The 18,910-nt window shown below is 53.7% G+C and overlaps 1 protein-coding gene across 2 annotated transcripts in view; it reads left to right on the top strand.

Annotated features, from left to right (window-relative positions):
- Positions 1–18,910, top strand: part of ELK3 (ETS transcription factor ELK3) — an 83,785-nt gene that overhangs the window by 36,003 nt on the left and 28,872 nt on the right. For both annotated transcript variants that reach the window (XM_075551147.1, XM_075551146.1), the window contains exon 2: positions 1,962–2,170. In XM_075551147.1, the coding sequence (XP_075407262.1) occupies positions 1,964–2,170 (207 nt within the window). In that variant the 5' untranslated portion in view covers positions 1,962–1,963. The remainder of the gene's footprint in view (positions 1–1,961; positions 2,171–18,910) is intronic.

Genomic DNA, 18,910 nt, shown 5'->3' with positions numbered 1-18,910 from the left:
ACGTGGCAAAGGAGGAAGATGATGGTCCAAATCGGAAGGCTGCCTCAGGAGGAAGGCCTGGGAGGAATGGTGGAGATGGACAAAAGATAATTGGTACAAATAAGCCTCCTCCAGGCAGCTGTTCCATGCTTGCAATGGACGTGCCTGACTGTCCCCTTTCAGGGGGGTCTGTCCCAGCAGCTGCCTCCCACGTCCGTCTGTCCTTGTGATTGCAGGGGTGAGCCCCTAGCTAGGGCAGCCCTGTGTCCCTGATTCCGCCTTCTTCACCCCCTCCTTCATCCTGCCCCCACAAGACTTCACCTTAATTGACTGGTGGTGTCAGTTACCACCTCCTGGTGTCTGTTTCCACCTGCCCCTTTTAATTTAAGGAGCAGGAAGAGGATTGTTTTCCCCTGTCCTTCTTAGCTCCAGCATCATGGGGAAGGAGTAGAGAACACCATCCTCCAGCAAAGAGCCGGGTCACAGTGGATGAGCAGGAGTCGACCAGCCTCCCGGCTCGGGAACAGCCTCTGAGCCAGAAGGAGCAGCACTGACGAGCTCACCGCGGCACCCAAGGGAAAGGAGGATATTTCTGGCCTCGCAAAACAAGTTGTTGCTGTTTTCGCGTCTCCGTAGAATGTGACAATGGGGTTTGATTTACTTCCTAACACACGCCGGAGGAAGAGAGGGGCCCTTCGGATGGCAATGACCACTTCGTTAGGTCAATAACAATCTATTTTACTGGATACTTTCCACATCCGGGCATTGTGCTGAGCCGTCAAAGTGCTGAGAATACAGAGATTCACGTGACAGGTCCTTCCTCATCAAGCTCATCATTTAGTGGGAAGAGACAGCTACTCATGGATAACTGACTGCCTCGCCACCTGTGGTGCCAGCTGATAACATGCCTAGCTGCTAACCAAAAAGTTGGAAGTAGGCGCCTACCCAGGGGTCTTTCAGAAGAAGATACTACCTGAAATCTGTCACTGAAAACCCTATGGAGTACCCCACACCCACTGCCATCGGGTCGATTCCAACTCACAGCGGCCTTACCAAATGAACTGCTCCTTTGGGGTTGTGTACGGGAACAGACAACCTCGTCTTTCTCCTGTGGAGCAGCTGGTGGGTTTGAACCACTGATCTTGGGTTTAGCATCCCCCATGCTGAAGCCACAGTGCCACCAGGCTCCCGTTCTTTGGAGCCCATTTCTAGTCTAATGCACCTGGGGCCCAACTTGACCTGCCAAGGCGGGTGTTCTGTTTTCACTAGCCCAAGCTCCTGTAGAAAAGGCCCTTTTTCTGGAACCCTACATTCCAGCAGATACTGACCAGCAAGAGGTTAATGGGATGGGTAGGAATAGACATACTGTGAGTGGTCAGCCCATCCATACAGCCTGACTCTTGATAACAACCCTGCTACTTACAGGCGCCTGTGTAGTGAACATGAGAATACTGGGGCTGCTCACAATAGATCCCATCGCAGAGAGCTCTCCTGCAGAGGTCCTGCTGGTGGGGGGAGTGAGAACTCCTTCAGTCATTTGATGGGTGCTGGGGGAGAAAGACAAGGCAAGGCTTTCTACTCCCCAAAGCAGTTATTGCCACAGAAACTCACAGGGGCAGTTCTGCCCTGTCCTGCAGGGTCTCTCTGAGTTGGTGTCGGGTTGGGGTTGGTGGCAATGCATCTTGCTGCTCCGTGGTCTTCAGGGTCAGGTTCCCGGGATGATGTGTTGGTTTCCGGTGGCAGGGAGTCGATTCTGACTCATCACGACCACAGGGAACAGAGCCCGGCTGCAGCCCGGGTTTTTCTTGGCTGGAACCTTTAGAGAAGCAGGTCACCAGGCCTTTCTGCCTCGGAACTGTCGGGGGTGCTTTAACCATCGTGCCACCAGGACTCCTTAATCCTGGGGGCCGTCCCCCTTCTCTTGCCCTCTCCCTCCCCGCCCTGCTGGCGCAGCTCTGACGTGCCGCTCTCTGTCCCCGCAGGTATGGAGAGTGCAATCACACTGTGGCAGTTCCTGTTGCAGTTGCTGCTGGACCAGAAACATGAGCACTTGATCTGCTGGACCTCGAACGATGGTGAATTCAAGCTCCTCAAAGCCGAAGAAGTGGCCAAACTGTGGGGGCTCCGGAAAAACAAAACCAACATGAACTACGACAAACTGAGCAGAGCCCTGCGCTACTATTACGACAAGGTAAAAGCCCTGGACCTGGAGGGAGCCTGTGGGGGGCAGGGGCGGGGGCTTCGGTGAGAGAGAAAATCAGACCTGCTGCTGGGATTGGAAATGAGGATCCCTGGTGGCGCCCTCATGAGGTTGGTGGTTCAAACCCACCCTCCTCGGCCGCTCCAAGGGGGGAAGATGAGGCTGCATGCTTTGCAGGCTCAGAAACTCTATGGAGCGATTCTGCTCCGCCCCATAGGCTCGTGGTGACTCTGAGTCCACTCGGAGGCAGTGGGGGTGAATCCAGTTAGAAATTGGAAAGAGGGCAATATTTGTGGGAATTTTTTGGAGGAAAAGTCAACAAGAGGGATAGCTTTTTTTTTTTTCCTCGAAGTGCTTTAGGGGTAGGGCAAATGGTGTTCCCTCTGCGTTTCCATCTGTACAAAGGGGGGTGGGGCCTTCAAAAAGTTCATGGGTAAAAATGGAATTAAAAGATGGTGGGATTTCCCCACGGGCTTTCTGAAGCCCCAGGAGTAGTTGCTGAAGAACTTTAGCAGCAGCGAGCGGAGTGTAGATGTCCTGAGAGGCCCTGGGGCTTCCCTGGCATGGGGGGTTGGGAGTGGGGGGGGGAGGAGGCATGGAGCAGGTGTTAAAGTCTAGCAGGTCTGCCCACAGCATCTGGTTTGCGGTCACTCATGGTACTTTCCCAGGGGAGATAGCTGCGGACCCTCCGAGTCAGAATCAGCTTTGGGGGTCCCGGCAGCCTGGGGGAGTGACTCAAACCCACAGGTGCTCCACACCCTCCTTTTACAGACAGGGGTGATCCTGGTACCCACCTCAGGGTGGTGGTAGAGAGGAGCATGGCTGGGTCAGCGGTCCTGTGGGCGATTTCTTGGCAGACTCCCTTCCTGAGAAGGCCATTTCCACGTTCAAGGGGCAGAGACCATGCAGAGGGGTGTGTGGAGCGACACGCTAGCATGACTGTCCAACGCAAGGCTGTGGGGGCGAGCTTTCCTGCTTCTCTGGAAGGGCAGAGGCCCCAATGATGGCCCGGAGGAGGGCTGAGCCTCCCCCGCCCCGACCTGGAATGAAGCGCAGGCTGTTGTGGGTGACAGTTAGCCGCCTCCTTCTAGACCAGCAGCCATAATAATAGTAAAGCTTTTGTTCTGCTTGGACTGTTCACATGGGAAGGTGAATTAAAAACCGATTTAAATATTAGGTTCTGGCCTATATTTAGCGGCGCCCCGCCCCCACCCATCTGCCAGCCCTTTTTGGAATTCGAGACATCGGGATTACACACTTCAGGAAGTGGAGGCATCGTTAATTATCAAGTGTTCCTTTCCAGGGCGGTAATTGCCTGTGATTATGTCAGGAAAGGGCTCAAGGCGCTCTCCTTCAGTGGAGCAGTTCATCAGTGCTGGCTGCGTGCGCACTTCTGCGGGGAGGTGGAAGCGGCCGCCGGAAAGGCTCCTGGCAGATGGTTTATTGTTTTGCATGTTTTCCCCCAGGTTCTTGGTTCCACAGTGGGAACCGGGCCCTCGGAAGGAAGGCAGGAGCTCTGCCGGGCCTGCTGGCAGGGCGCCCAAAAGCCACGCTTTAAGACTGAGGGGAAAAAATAAAATAAAAGAAGAATGTCATTGTTTTAAATCGAGGGCCCAGAGAAGCCCTGCTTCCCGCTTGGTGACTCAGTGCACCCCCTTTGTGTGGCCTGGGCAAAGGGGGCACTGCTAATTGGTGATGGGCTGGAAGCGACCCCTCAGAAGGTTGGTGAGGTAGTTGATTGAGCCACTCTGGCCGATACAACACACGTGGGGGTAATTGAAGGGCGGAGGGGTACAGGGTTCGGTGAGCCTCACCTTTCTAGTTCTCGGGTCTCTTGCTTTGTGATGGTTGCACCAGGGTGCAGCTGCCTTAGCCAGTTCCCTGCTTCCGCTAGCAAGATATCCCCAAGGAGTAGCCACATGGACCTACCCTGATGCAGCCCTGGGTGCTGGAGCAGCCTTATGGAGACCCCTGCCAGCGCTGAGATGCTTACACATTCACTGACTCGGCTTTCCTCCTGCAGTCGGTGTCATTGTGTGTGTTTTGTGAGATGGAGGAGGACTTTGTGGATTGGTGTCGGACATATGAGTTAATGTTGGACTTGTGGGCTTGGGCAGCGCTGGGTTGGGATGTTTTCTTGATGTGCATTTAACCTTTATATAAAACTCTCTCTTCTACATGAGTTTCTGTGGATTTGTTTCTCTAAAGTACCCAGACTAACACAGTTGGTGAAGCCAGAGGCTGTAGCCCACACCTGATCTCTCCTGCGTGGAATTTTGAACTCCCTGGAGAACACTGGGTCATAGACGTTTGTCAACACGCAGGAGTGTGTTGTGTATACTTTAGTTCCGAGGCTCCGTGCCGAGTATGTTCTGTCCTTTATTGCCTTCAAACTGGCCAACAACCTCATGAGAAAGCCGCCACCTCTGTGGTCAGCAGCTCATTCTGCAGGTGAAGACTCGGAGGCTCGCTTCAGAAAGCTGCCCGAGCCTTTGTAGTGGTCGAACCAAGATCTGAGCACAGCCAGGTCCCCTACATGCGCTCCCTTCTGCCCACCCCCGTCTTTGCCTTTGGGTGTGGGTGACCCAGATAAGGTGACCAAAGATCATTGCAACCTATGGAATTAGTGCTGATCATCGAATAGTAGCTCACATGGTTTGTACTCCGCTGAGAACCGGAAGCTGTGGATCTGAAGCCAGGGCCACGTCTGTTCTCTCATGCGTTGGGGTGGCCATGGACCAGTGGACTTGATGACAGTGCCGCTGTGCTTCCTCAAGACGCCGGACCTGAAAATGCTCTGCCTCGCGTCTGGGGTTCAAGTGGCCTGCGTGTTGACCTTGCCTCTTTCCAGCCTAGCCAGGGCTAAGTGTGCGGTCCAGCCACAGGGCTTTCGAGCAGCGGTGGCATGAAAGTCATGCTGAGGTTGACGTGCTGGATGATCCCAGTCAGCGAGGAGCTTCCACAGCCTTCCCTGGCAGGCGCAGTCCCCATCCCCCTGCCTCGGAGAGCTGGGTGCCCGGAGAGGCCACTCCAAATCTGGGAGAGGCGCGGGGAGAAAGGAGGGATGAAAAAGGGAGGGGGGAGTCAGATGTCAAAAGCAGGCCACAGAGCATGTTTTATGAAGCCTCCTCTCTTCTTTTGATGTCGGCCATGGACTGTTAGGTTCACTCTGATCTGTGTGAGATTGCCAATATCCAACCCACAACAATGGCAATTTTCGGTGGTCCAGCTTGTGCGTTGGGCTGCTACCTGCTAGGTCAGCAGTCCCAAATCACCAGCTGCTCAGCAGGAGGCCGATGGAACTTTCTATTCCTGTAAAGAGTCACCTCTCAGAACCTCACAGGGGCAGTTTCTACCCTGGCCTCTAGAGTCACTGTGAGCCCACATGAACTCAACGGCAGTGAGGGCTGGGTTATTTTTTTTAGCCTTTAACCTTGAGTGACAAATTGGTTGGGGCTCTAGGTGACACTGAAGCCCTGGGGGCCACGCAGACGGAGTCTTAGTTACACAGTATTTAAGAGCTTGGCTGCTAATCAAAAGGTCTTCGGTTCAAACCCACCTGCCACACTACAGAAAAAGGTGTGGCAGCCAGCTTCAGTCAAGATCGACCCTTCGGGGCAGTTCTGTGTGGCAGAATCCACCCCATGGCTGTGGGTCGGGTTTGTTTGGTTTGCGGCCACGTGGGCACTCCTAGGCAGCCCGGCCCTGCTAAATCCCCTGCGTTTCTCAGTCTGGCCTCCCTGCTGTTCAGAGCCCTGGTCCTTACCCCTATTCCCTCCCACACACAGCTCCAGCGCGCCCTGCCTGCCTGGGCTGACTCCTTCAGTCCTGTCGCTCCCCCGCCCTCCACTCGCTGTCACCCCCTCTCTCTGGGCTGTAACTGCACGCCCCCTTGTGTATCCTAATAGGGAAGTTTCCTCCAGAAGAGACAAGCAGGAGGCCGTCGTCATTTTTATATATGCGTGTGACTCTTTTAGCCCATTCCAGATGCTTCAAGGGGCGGGGAGGCAGAACGTGTGTACAAAGCTCAGGAGAAGGAGGCAGAGGCTAATACTGGAGAGATGCTGGCAGGCTAGGTTCGACACCGTCATCACTGCAACCAAACAAGACACCTCGCTGCCATCAAGTTGATTCTAATTCATAAGGACCCTGTAGGACAGAGTAGAATTGCCCCTGTGAGTTTCCAAGACTAAGCGTTGAAAGCCTCATCTTTCTCCCTCAGTGGGGATAGTGGTTTCCAACTGCTGATCCTGCGGTCGGCAGGCAGCTCAATTCAAAAGCACTAGGCCGCCATGCTGTTATTTTCCCTTCTGGTTAAAATAGCAGGATCAGGTGGTTAAGCAGGGTGGACTCTGAGCCAGATCGTCTGAGTGTGAATTCAGCTATGACCATGGACAGTATAATTAATCTCTCTGAGTCTCTGCCTCCTTTTCTGTTAGTGGGTGGCGTGGTGGAGTCTGTAAGGAGCCCTGGTGGCGTAGTAGAGTACATGTTGGGTTGCTAACCACGAAGTCAGCAGTTCGAAACTACCAGCCGCTCCCTGAGAGAAGGAGGAAGCTTTCTACTCCCATAAAGAGTTACAGGCTTGGAAACTCACAGGGACAGTTCTGCCTTGTCTTGTCGGGTCGCTGTGAGTTGGCATGAACTCAATGCAGTGTTTGGTTTGGTTTAGTGAGAACCTGGTGTTCTTTCGTTCATTTATTCAGTAGGTTTTGAATTGAGTTTGTTTTCTGAAAGGTGAGTTTTAAGCATGGAAAGAGGATAGAATATAACACTGGGAAGAATAAACAAATCTGTGTTGGAAGAAGTCTAGCCGAACGCTCCTTAGAAGTAAAGACGGTGAGGCTTTGTCTTGCATACTTTATATACACTTTCATTAGCAGGGATCAATCTCTGAAGGACATCATGGCCAGGAAAGAAGAGGGGAGATCCACAGGGAGATAGGTTGACGCAGGCGGTGGCTGCAGCAACGGCCTACCCCATGGCAGTGGTTGAGATGATGGCCCGGGCCTGGGCAGTGCTTGATGTTCCTGGGTACTTAGAGGGTCGCTATGAGTCAGAACAGACTGAGCAGCACTTAACAACAAGGGTGAGATAGTGACAATGATTTAGTTTGAAAATCATGCCCTAGTTTCTCCAACAGTTTTCTTAGACCTCACTGTACCCACCCGGCAGGCCACGAGAGTCTAAGTGAATTCCACTTGTCATTTATCTACCTATCAGACTTGATTAAAAAAAAATTAAACAAAGTGATGGTATCATTTGCTATTTTCCCTTGTGTTTTACTACATGTCCTCAAGCGTTTTTCTACTTCCATAAAGAATTGCTGTTTTGGGAAACTCACAGGGGCAGTTCTGCCATGTCCTGTCTAGCTTGAGTCGGCAGCGATGGCAGTGAGCCCGGTGCGGCGTGCGGTGCAGCAGGCTGTGTCAGAGCGGACTGCAGCCAGGGCGCCGCTCACACATGCACGGGTGGTTTTTAAACTCTGTGGAACGATGTCAGTGTATAATGGCAGTCAATTTCTCTTGGCGATTCACTTGCCTTCATCTTGTTAAAGTGTCCTCCAAAAAACCCCGCAAAGAAATGAAAAGCAGTGGTCTGCGAGGGGGCCTGGTGCGTCAAGCAACGTCCAGGTGGAGAGCTCAGCTCAGAAGGCTGCGGCGGCTGTTATCTGGGGTTCCAGGAGGTGACCTTGATTCTTCTCCTTTCTCAAAGGAGATGCTGTTATTACACCCGCTTTCCAGGGACCATCCTTGTGGGGGCTCTTTGGGAGGAAGTTTGTACTGAGAGGTCTTTTCCTATCACGACAGTGCACCTGCTCATGGTACCAGGGTGCCCACGGCCGACCTCTGAGAACTTTGTTGGGAAACCTCATGCCATCCACCCGACAACCCTGATCCTGCCGCTTCAGACAACTGTCTGTCCCCCAAACTCAAAGAACATCAAAAAGGAACACGGTTTGTGCCTCTTCGGGAAAGTGTTTTGATGTGGGATAAAGAAACTTGTTTTGACCTCGTGTGAAACCAAGAGGACTGGCTCCCCCGGGGAAGGGTTAGAGAGTGGGGACATCACCTGCAGAAGGGGCACAGACCTGGAGGAACACCTGCCAAGAAAGAGTAGCCACACATTTTGATACTTCTGTGTCATCAGGGGCTCTCTGATTTTGTGGTAATGTTTTTTGTTTTTCTTTTTTACTTACCCTGGCATATATGTACATTAACCTAAAGGCAGTGATTCCTTTTGTTTGTTTACAAGTTCCAACCAAACTCAGTGCCAGGGAGTTGATTCCTCCAGGATAGAACTGCTCCTGTGAGTTTCCCAGTGGTGACCTTTCCTGGGAGTAGAAGATCCGGTCTTTCTTCCTCAGAGCAGGCTGGTGGTTTCGAACTGCTGACCCTGAGTATCACAGCCCAACTTTTAATTACTAAGCCATTTTTTTAATTTTAATTACTAAGCCATTTTTTTCACCCCTAAACAATACTGGACGTGTGTTTACATCCTTGGTGAAGGGAGGGGGCCAGCTCCGGGGACCTGTCTGTGACTGGCTGATCACCACACACGCGAGCCCACGCCTGAGTGTCAGGAGGCACTTCTGTGATTCATGGCAGTTTGCCGAATAAACTCTGGTTTCTCCCCCTACTGTATCATAGCGACACATCCCTGTCCCCTGGACACAAACCCTTCCTTTCACCTCTGCCCATTCTCCTGTCGGCCAGCCGCCCCCGCTGCCACCCTGAGTAGCTCAGCAGCTGTTTGGGGGGACAGCCTTGAGGATGGCGATAGTGCAGCCGGTCACGTGCAGTGTACCGGCTCATCTGCAGTGCTGGCGCCTTCCTGGACGCACGGGAAGGGAAGTCGTTCCCAGCGGGCCCGGCATCTGAGCTGCAGCTCGAAGGAGACTGCGGTGTTCTTTTTCTTTTGCGGCTGAACAAAAGTTGGGAAAGGATTTTGGGACCGAAGATGGGGGAAGAGTATGGGCCAAGGTGGGTGGGGAGGGGCGGGAGGTTTGCCTTTTCCAAGCATCGGTGGACCACAAGGAGTACGTACGCAGGGAGCGTGGGAGAGATGAGCTTGGAGACCGGAACGCATGGCTTTGCTCTTGCCAGCTGCCATGGAGGCGCCCCAGGCTGGTCCGGCACCATCCCCACCACTGGCTGGGGACACTGGTCGAGTGAGTTCCATTGCCTGGTTTTCAGAGGTCCCTCTTCCTTGGTCTGTCCGAATGGATACAGACGCTCCGGTGGGATCTGCAGCGTCGCAGCCCCATGCAGAGCTCCACTGACTGACATGTGGGTGACCTGCACTGGGGGACGGGGGGGGGGGTTTACCCTGTTCTCACAACCGGGACACCCCACGGGCCTCATAGATCATGCTAGAAGAGTTGAGAGTTTATAATGAGGGCCATGCAGAGCTGATAAAGGACTGAAACTATCCACGTGGAAGAAACGCAGCATCAGCAGTCACTGTAGGGCTGTAAACCATATAATCCGAAGTCGAAGGAGGGATCAGTGTCAGAAAATTGAGAATCTGCTGTGCAGAAGGTGACGATGACAGTGGGTTCCCAAGAGTCATTTGTGGGTCTACCTAGGAAATACGCCTCTGGAGGCTCCCCCTGTCTAAAATAGAGGGGGGGGAGGACAGTGGTCCCTCAGCAGAGTGCTTGGGAGAGAGGAGGACAGAAGATCAAAGGTATAAAGCTGACCTGAACAGTTACAACTTTATCAGTAGATGTCCCCCTAAGGTGCAGGCCGGACCTGGTCCGGTGTCCAAGATTTTCTGTAATTTTGGTTTGTGTTGTTTTCCTGGTTTGTTCAATAGTAGAATGTATCTCAGAATGTTACGTCAATGGAGCTTTTCCATTTTCCAGTACATGAAACCCAGGATCGATGAACCCAGAGGGGTGGGCAGCAAGTAGAATATGGGGTGGGGGGGACAGTGATGGAGGGGCGCGGTCAAAGGGAGACGAAGTCAAGGAGTCCATGTGGGAAAAGGATGTTTGGAAACTGATGGTGGTAGCAATGGTACGTTCTGCTTGACGTGATTAAATCCCAACTAATAAAAAAAACGACTGTAAAGGGAGGACCCCGTAATTCAATTTGAATTTTAGAAATAAAAGTCTCTGTCTCTTCAGCGACCCTGGTGGCACAGGGCGTTCATTGTGGGCTGCTAACCCGTAGATTTGGTGGTGCAATCCCCCAGACATTCCTCCGGAGGAAGGGTGGGGCTCCCTGCTCCCATAAATGCGTCCGGCTTTGGAAACCCTGTGGAGCAGTTCTCTGTTCTAGAGGGTCACTATGAGTCGGAATCAACTTGGTTGTTGGCCATGAACATCTGCCTGGTAGGGGTGGGGGCGGGGGGCGGGGCGCTGAGCATGCTGCCAACCTCCTCCTCATCATGAGATGGAAACGGTGATATGATGAAAAACTCACCGGTCTCCACAGCAAGAGCCCCGCGATAATCACGGTGAACCCAGCGCGCTCTGGGTAATCGGAGACACTTCAGGGGAGAGCAGTAAGGGCAGAGTCACTGGCAGCCTATTCCTGGAAGGAGAACATCGCAACACCATCTTAACTTAATCGGATAACTCGCTTTAAATGGGGTGTACGAGCCCAACAGGAAAACGCTCCCAAGGGAAAGACATCTCTGAGGTGGGCTGGACTGCTGAGCCAAGAAGCCTGGCCTGGTGGGAGTCTTTAATCCCGCAAAGGGAATTTTGTGAGGCTAACACGCTGCATTGCCAGAGTGCAGAAAGAATCCAAGTGTTGGGATCTCAGCGCTTTCGAGAACACCTTGGTCCACTAGGATTTCACGGGGGGCCCCATCGGGGCTCTGCGTGTCTGGAAAGTGCCCTGGCAGTGCCTGGCACTGGGCCGGGTGCCGGGGCCCTGGTGTGCTTGGCCAGTGCTGTATGCTGTTTCTCTGTGCTCTGTCAGCTGCTCGGGCGGCTTCTGCTAGAGCAGATGGTGACTGGGCTTTGCCTGGGGGCCAAGGGATGGCCGGGGACTTTGCTTCAAGTTCTTGGTCCTGGAGGCTGCTGAGAGAGACTTGGAGGGTGGCCGAGTTGGCGCGTGGAGGGCTTCCACACTGGCCACCTCGCCGCAGGAGGGAGCAGTTGGCATTGGGCTGGGAGGGGTCGCTCCGTGGCGCCAGGGGGCAAGAGGGCACTGTGTGTGCCTTGAAGGCACTGCCCAGCCTGCACGTCCTTTCAAGCCAGCTTCCCTGTGGCACTCGGCAAAGAGTGCGGTTGCTAAGGAACAAGGATGCGCCCCGAGGCGCAGGCGCACTGTGAACACCATGTTGATGTGAATGCTGCCGGCCCTGGTGCTTGGCTACCAAGAGCGCTGGCTGCTGTCCGGCCGCATCCGCTGACGTGATGTCTTTGCCTAGGATCACACCGCATCCAGGTCCGCCAGCAGGGTTCTTTCTGCTTCCGAGCTGTTTGCTGCAAGGACACTTCGTAGGCACGCTTACACGCACACAAAAAAGCCTAACACTCACATCGTACCACCCACCGCCCACCATCCATCCACCCACCGTCCCAGCTGCTTCTCGGAGCGGCCAGCCTCTCCTCCACCTCATGCCCGAGCCCCAGGAGCGTCTGTGCTCCTACCCCAAGTGTGGAACACAGACAAGTTGTTGTTTTGTTTGTTTGTTTGTTTTTTAATCATTAGGAGTTCATACAACTCTTCCCAAAATCCATGCATATATCAGTTGTGTAAAGCACATTTGTACGTTCATTACCCTCATCATTTGCTCTCCACATATGGCATCAGCTCCTCATTCCCCCCTTCCTCCCTACTCCTCCCTCCCTCTCTACTCCTCCCTCCCTCATGAACCCTTGATAATTTATAAATTATTATTTTGCCATATCTTACACTGTCTGACGTGTCCCATCACCCACTTTTCTGTTGTCCGTCCCCCAGGGAGGAGGTTTTATGTAGATCCCTGTAATCGGTTCCCCTGTTCTCCCTGCAAGTTGTTGTTTTGTTGTTGGGCGCTGTCCAGTTGTTCCGACTCACAGCCACCTGTGCTCCATAGAATGAGCCATTGTCCGCTCTTGTGCTGAGCTGACTTGTGGAAGAGCAGTGTATGTGTTTCCTTTGTGACTTGCCATTGAGTCGGCTTCTGTCAACCTTGGCTGCTACTGCTAGAACGCATTACGCAGACGTGATACCTTCCAGCCACAGAGGCCCATCCCCACACCGGTGGAGCCCAGGAGCCCGTAATCAAGATGTCAGCAGGGCCCTGGCCCCCTCTGAAGGCTTTAAGGGGATCCTTTCTTGTCTCATTCAGCTTCTGATAGGAAATACACAATCAAACCCAACACACGCACACACGCGCGCACACACACACATACATACACACACACACACACACAACAGCTGCCATCGGGTTCATTCCGACTCACCGTGGGTGGGTGCGGCCTCTCTGTCAGAATAGGGTTTCCAGGGGCTGTGAACGTGTGGAAATGGACTGCCAAGACATTCTAATAAGGTGCTCCTACGTGGACTCGAACCACCAACCTTTTGGTGAGTCGCCGAATGTTTCTGATGGCTCCTGAGAATTCATGCTGCGCTATGACTTTTGGCCGCCTAATCCCGCTCCCTGCCTCTGTCTCTGCCATTGCTCTCTTTCCTGGGTCTCTCTGTGCCCTCGTCTGTTCTTGTGAGGACGCCAGTCACTGCAGGGAGGGCTCACTTTACATCCAGGATGATTTCATCTTGGACCATTAACTGGTTCCATTTGCAGAGACCCTGCTTCCAAATAAGGTCAAATTTTGAGGTTCTGGGTAGACATGAGTCGGGGTATGGGGGAGTGGCCACCAGGAAGAAGGACCCCCTGTCCGAAAGCGCTCAGGTGGCCACATTAGCGAAGTGTTTTCATAGACGGTCCTGAGGGTGGCAGGTGTGTGGTGAGCATGCAGAGTCCACAGCGGCCAACCAGCTGCTCGCTCTCTGTCCCCTGCATTTCAGGGAAGAAGAACAAGAGGACTTGGGGTCAGCCGCTGACCAAACCACTATAGTCATTCCTCAAGGACACAGGCCAGATTTACCTGCTTCTCTGTTCCTCGGAAGGGTGCCATCCATAGGCACCTACCAGCTGCTGTGAGTTGATTCCAACTCATAGTCAGTTACCCTATAGGAGGGAGTAGACATGTACTTTAGAGTACAGAGCAGCACAGCCTCATCTTTCTCCCATGAAGCAGCTGCTGGGTTTGAACCGCCACCCTTGCAGTTAGCAGCCCAAGGTGTAACGCACTGCGCCAACAGGGTTCCTTTCCATAGGAAAGTGTCTGGTAAACACTCATTGAAAGACTGTGTACTTGTTAGAGAGAAGGGACTTGGAACAGGCCCCCAAACAGGCATTACTTGTTCTAACTTTGGCGGGAGGACAGTTCAGGCCTTGTGTCAGGAAAGAGTGAGTCAGCTGTGGTCTGGAAGGAAACTGTACGGGGAGAGCTGAAGAAAGAACGGCACAACCAGAGCTCCTAACGTAGGCCTCAAACTCACTGCTGACTCCTGGGACCCAACTCTCTGCCATGGAGTTGATTCCCATTCGTTGCAACCCCAAGGACAGAGTAGACGGCCCTGTGGGTTTCTGAGACTTTCCATCTTTATGGGAGCCGACAGCCTCACCTTTCTCCTGCGCAGTGGCTGCTGTGTTTGAACCGCTGACCTTGTTGCTGTCAGTGCAGTGTGCAGTCCCCTGCAGTACCAGAACTGCTCATTCTGACTCCAAGCAAGCCTCGAGGACAGAAGAGATCTGCTCCCTGAGGTTTCTGAGAGTGCAAATCTTTTCAGGAGCAGACAACTTGATCTTCCTTTCTCGGAGTGGCTGGGGGAGTTGGAGCCACAAGGTGGCTGGGAGCCCGGCTGGCAGCACAGCACGCTGCGCCCCGAGGGCGCCTGACTGCAGCCAAGGGAAGTTCAGGAACTTGATTAAGATCTTAGTAAGTAAAGCCGCTGGGTTTCAACCTAGCCTATCCCTCCCAGAGCTGGTTCTGTTGTGCAGCTTCTGGCCCCTCAAGGCTGGCCTGATCCTTGGGTGAGCTGCTTGCTCTGCTGGGGCAGTGGGTCAGCCTCCCTGCACCCTCTGCGGGCCCTTCTGCCCCTGGAATGGGTGGTCACTAGACTTTGTACCGTGGGTGTTAGTTCCCAACTTCTTCCCCATCCCTCTGACTCTTGGCTGCCGTGTGACTTGAAAGTGGGCTTCTGCTACCCATCCTGCTGTGGGGAGCCCTCCGTGCCTCCCACGCCCCTGCCCGTGCCTCCCGCCAGCATCGCCCTTCACAGCGCGTGCTCTTGTGCAGTTGACAGGAGCAGGGGGTAGGCAAGGGCTTTAGGGAGACTGGTTTGGAACCTGAACTCACCAGTTCTAAGCTCCCTGGTATTGCTCTCTTTAGCTGTTTTGAGCCTTTTTCTTTCTCTTAAAAAAAAGAAAGTTTTAACTCGACAAGTAATATATATTAAATTTCTTTTTTTAATTTTGGAAAGATAAGCAAGAAGCAGTAGAACTGCCAGTGTGAGGCTTTATTGTACATTTTCTCAGGTGTGTTTTTGCGCTCCTTTTATTTAAACATACGGAATCGCTTCGGGAATGAAGGGTGTGTCTCTTGCTTGTTGCTCTCTTCGTCCTGTTGTCAGTGGACCGTTAAGGACATGGCAAGATGCTAAAACCCCAAATCCCTCCGGTCGAGGCCGACTCACCGCATCCCTATTGTCATAGCGACCCTATTGGATAGAGTAGCACTTCCCAGGTTTCCACGGCCGCAAATCTTTACAGAAGCCGACAGCCTCACCTTTCTCCCACCAGAGACTGGTGGGTTAGAACCGCCGACCTCGCAATTCGCAGCTCAGTGCATGGCCCACTCTGCCACCAGGGCTCCTCCTGAATGGTGACACAGTATTGCATTGTGTGGCTCTTCCAGGACTAAGTTCTGTGGTGAACCCTTGCAAAGAGCCTGACTGCTCAACCTGGAGCCTCGATGTCTTCGTCTTTAAAATGGGTGTGATGGCATCCGGTGTGCCAAAGTGTGTGTGTGTGTGTGTGTGTGTGTGTGTGTATGCCAGTACATAGTGCAGGGCTCCTGTCCTTCTTGTCACCAAGTCAGTCCCCCCCACCCCTCCACTCATGGCGACCACACGCATAGCACAACAGACAGACACCACGCCATCCTGCTGCACCACTGTTGGCTGCAGTTAGAGACACTTACGATTCTAAGGGTTTTCGCTGGTAGCTGACTGCCAGGCCTTCTTAATCCATTATAGTCTTGAGGCTCCACTGAAACCTGCTCAGCGCCTGGCATCGCAATGTGCAGACTTCCGCCCCCAGTCAGGTGGGGGTTGTGCCTGAGGTTCGTTGGCAGAATGAACCTGCATCTCCACGTGGGAGGGGAGAGTCTGCCTCAGAAGCTGGGTCCTCATGTGCACTTGACTCCTCCCTCTGCCCCTCTCCCCGCTGCTTCCTTTCCCAGAGGGTCTCCGCCAGGGATGCGATGAGTACACAGAAATACTCCCATTGTCCAGTGTATCTGCTCAGACCTGGACTGGGAGCTTGGTGACAGGTACTCACCCCATCCCCCTCAGCCAGCAGCCCTGGTCCAGAGCAGATGTCCCGCAGCTGGCAGGAGGTCCTCTGCTCCAAGAGGCATCTGGGAAGAGCTGAGACCTGCCGGGTGTCTGGTTAGTGTCCGCAGCACCTTACAAGGTCTGCCCTGCAGCCTCCCTGTGGTCGGCTTTCCCACAGATCCTGGGAGTCCGCAGTTCCGCACATCCGCCACTCCCTGCAGGCAGATGACCCACCCCACTTTCCCTGCCCCCATGACTCGGGTTGTATGAGGCCTCCTTCACAGTCAGTGGCAAGATATACTGTAATGCTTGCATCATCTTCTTGTCTGATCCCAACTAAGTAAACGTCCTATTGCCCCCGCCGGGCTGAGATGTGCAAACCAGATATGAGTCTGTCTGCGAATCCACTGAGCAGTTCACCTCAAACTTGGTCACAGCAAGTTAGGGCTGCACAGTTGCCCAAGACATGTTGTTTGGGAGTTTCCAAACTGGGGGTGGGGGTAGGGGGGTGTCTTTTTGTTGGTTCTTGCAAGAAAGACCTGGAACTCTCCTGGAAAAGAAGCCATTGAGGAAAAGTATGGTGGTACACATTTCTGCTCGGACCCCCTGGGAGTCCCAGGAGGCAAATCTGACTTGACAGCTCCCGGGTTGTATCTCTTAGGAAGTTTCTTCAGCACAACCTTTCTTTCTCCCTTGGGGAGCTGAGGCATCTTTCGACTTTGAGAGTAAGGGAGAAGGGGCTCCTGCAGTTTCGGGGAGCCCCCCGATGGTGGAGAATCAATGGAGCCAGAGCCGTCAGCCTGGGGCATTCATTGCAGGCAGGTCTGGCGCCTCCTGAGGAGTGGAGGGAGCCAGGAGGCTGGATCACAAGGCTGAGTGCACAAAAGCCAGATGGATCCGAATCCGGTGCCAGACCAGAGTGAGCCGGTGTAGCTAAAATCTGCTGAGCAAGTGGCTGACTGGAGGAAGGCACTGACAGTTTATTAAACGCTCACAGGAGGTGTGAGGGGTTTGCATATGGCCCCCGTTTCTTGAAGATGTATTACAGTCTAGCCATGCCTACAACAAAGCACCCCAATTCCATTAGGCTGTGTGTGGGACACGTACCCCAGAGCCTCTGCTTCCTGCAATTCGTCACTGAAAACCCTGGACCCAGGGTTGGGGTGAAGCCGCTTGACTTCATGCTTGGGGTCACTTCTCCCTCTGGAATCTTCAACAAACTTTACACTGCCTTCTGTCATTTCAGTAACATCCTTTCCCTACCCTGTTCCTTATGTAATAATTAACAAAGAATAACAACCCCAAACCTTGAATGCATGATACAAATAGTCCTGATTTGTCCGCCACATGGGGTAATTTGCACCTGGTTCTCTCTTCTCTTTCGAGAGGAGCTGGAAGGAGAGCTGACTGCGTGTATACATAGGAAACACACTCATGGACATTCTCGGAGACAAGCCCGTAACCTGCCAGGGAAGCATATTTAAACAGAAATGAGAACGAAATACCCATAACCGTCGCGTTGATCCCGACTTAGAGAGGCCCCCGTGTGTGGTGCAGTAGACCATGCCAGAGGGTTTTCTTGCCTGCGATCTACAGAAATAGAGAGTCAGCCTCTTTTCCCACAGCGTTGCAGGTGGGTTTGAACTGCCAGCCTTGAAGTTGGTTGCAGTTATTAGGCACAGTCGGCTCAGTCTGTCTCACGGGGACCCTGTGTGTGACAGAATGACACACCGCCCGGTCCTGACCATGCTCAAAGCTCATTGTGGCCGCCATCATGTCAGTCCGTCCTGTCGATGCCTTTCTCCTCAATGCCCCTGTGCTTCCCCAAGCATGACGTCCTTCTGCAAGGACTGGTCTCTCCAGACAGCGTGTCCAGAGGACATGAGAGCAAGCCTCGCTTTCCTTGCTTCTGAGGGCCAGGATTGGCTGTACTTCTTCCGAGACAGATTTGTTGATTCTTTTGGCAGTCCGTGGGACTTTGCAAGATGCTGTGCCAGCACCATCATTGTGATGCGTTGACGAGTACAGACTGTTGGCACTACCCGGGGGCCTTTAGGGCGGCATGGAGAACGAGGGATGTGCACACCAGACCTGCTTCCCCGGGCCCTCAAAGGCCAGGAGGGCCAGGCTTCATCTCACATACGTTGGCCATGTTATCAGGCGTGTCGCTGGGAAAGGACAGCATACAGGGACCTTGAAGAAAAAGAACACCCTCAGGGTGATGTGTAGATACAGAGGCTGCAACACAACCGTTGTGAGGAGGGCACCAGACCGGGCAGCACTTCCTTCTGTTTTGCATAAAGTCTCCGTGAGTCAGAACTGACTGGACTGCACCTCACAGCAGCCCCTGGCCTCCGCTGTCCGATGAGCATGCACCCCTAGGGCGGGCAGAGAGGCGAGCAGGGCCCGGCTAGTGGGGAAGACCGCTGCGTGCAGGCCTGCTGGCCCCTTGGGCTTGGATGTGATGGCAGCGGGGTTATTCCCGGTCCCGGGGAGTCTGGCCCTGGGTGGGAGATTCGGTAGACATTGTTGGCCCATGCTCGTCCCCCCAGAAGTCAGTGTCCGCCTTGCTCGCTGTCGTCTCCCGTGGAATGCTGGGTGAAGAAGTCGGCCTTTGTTGTGAATAACGTCTGGTGGGAAAGCAGCGAGGAGCAGGCCGCCGTGCGGCACGTAAAGGGAAGCAGATGTGTAGCTGCTGCTGGGCAGCTGCCCTGGGGAGGCATTTAGCTCAGCGGACACAGCCAGCCATTTGGCCGGTCCCCAGGCAACCGTCAGCAACAAACACTAGTGTGTCTGGGAACAAAGGGGTGAAAACCAGTCTTCTTAAAGTGGCTCTGTCCCTGGTCATCCTGAAAGCCCCTGCCCGAGTGTTCCCTGTTCTGGACCATCAGTCTCACCTCCCGTGCCTGTCCCTGCCCTCCGGGGTCGTCTATCTGTCCGGGGCTCATCTAGCTGCCCTTAGCCCTGGGTTCTGACCCAGGGTTCCCCAGGCTCCCTGGCCCTCAGTTTGCTCACCGTGAAAACAGAGGTGGGCACGTGGTTGTAAGGTGCCATTGGATCAGTTCTGCGCCAGAGTAACAACAGTCTCATAGAGACGCACACTCGCTGCCATCGAGGCGATGCTGACTCGCGGCGACCCTGAAGGACAGGGTAGAACTGCCCT

Source organism: Tenrec ecaudatus, chromosome 6 (genome assembly GCF_050624435.1).
Source record: "Tenrec ecaudatus isolate mTenEca1 chromosome 6, mTenEca1.hap1, whole genome shotgun sequence".
NCBI lineage: Eukaryota > Metazoa > Chordata > Mammalia > Afrosoricida > Tenrecidae > Tenrec > Tenrec ecaudatus.
This window is presented reverse-complemented; position numbering and strand designations above follow the sequence as displayed.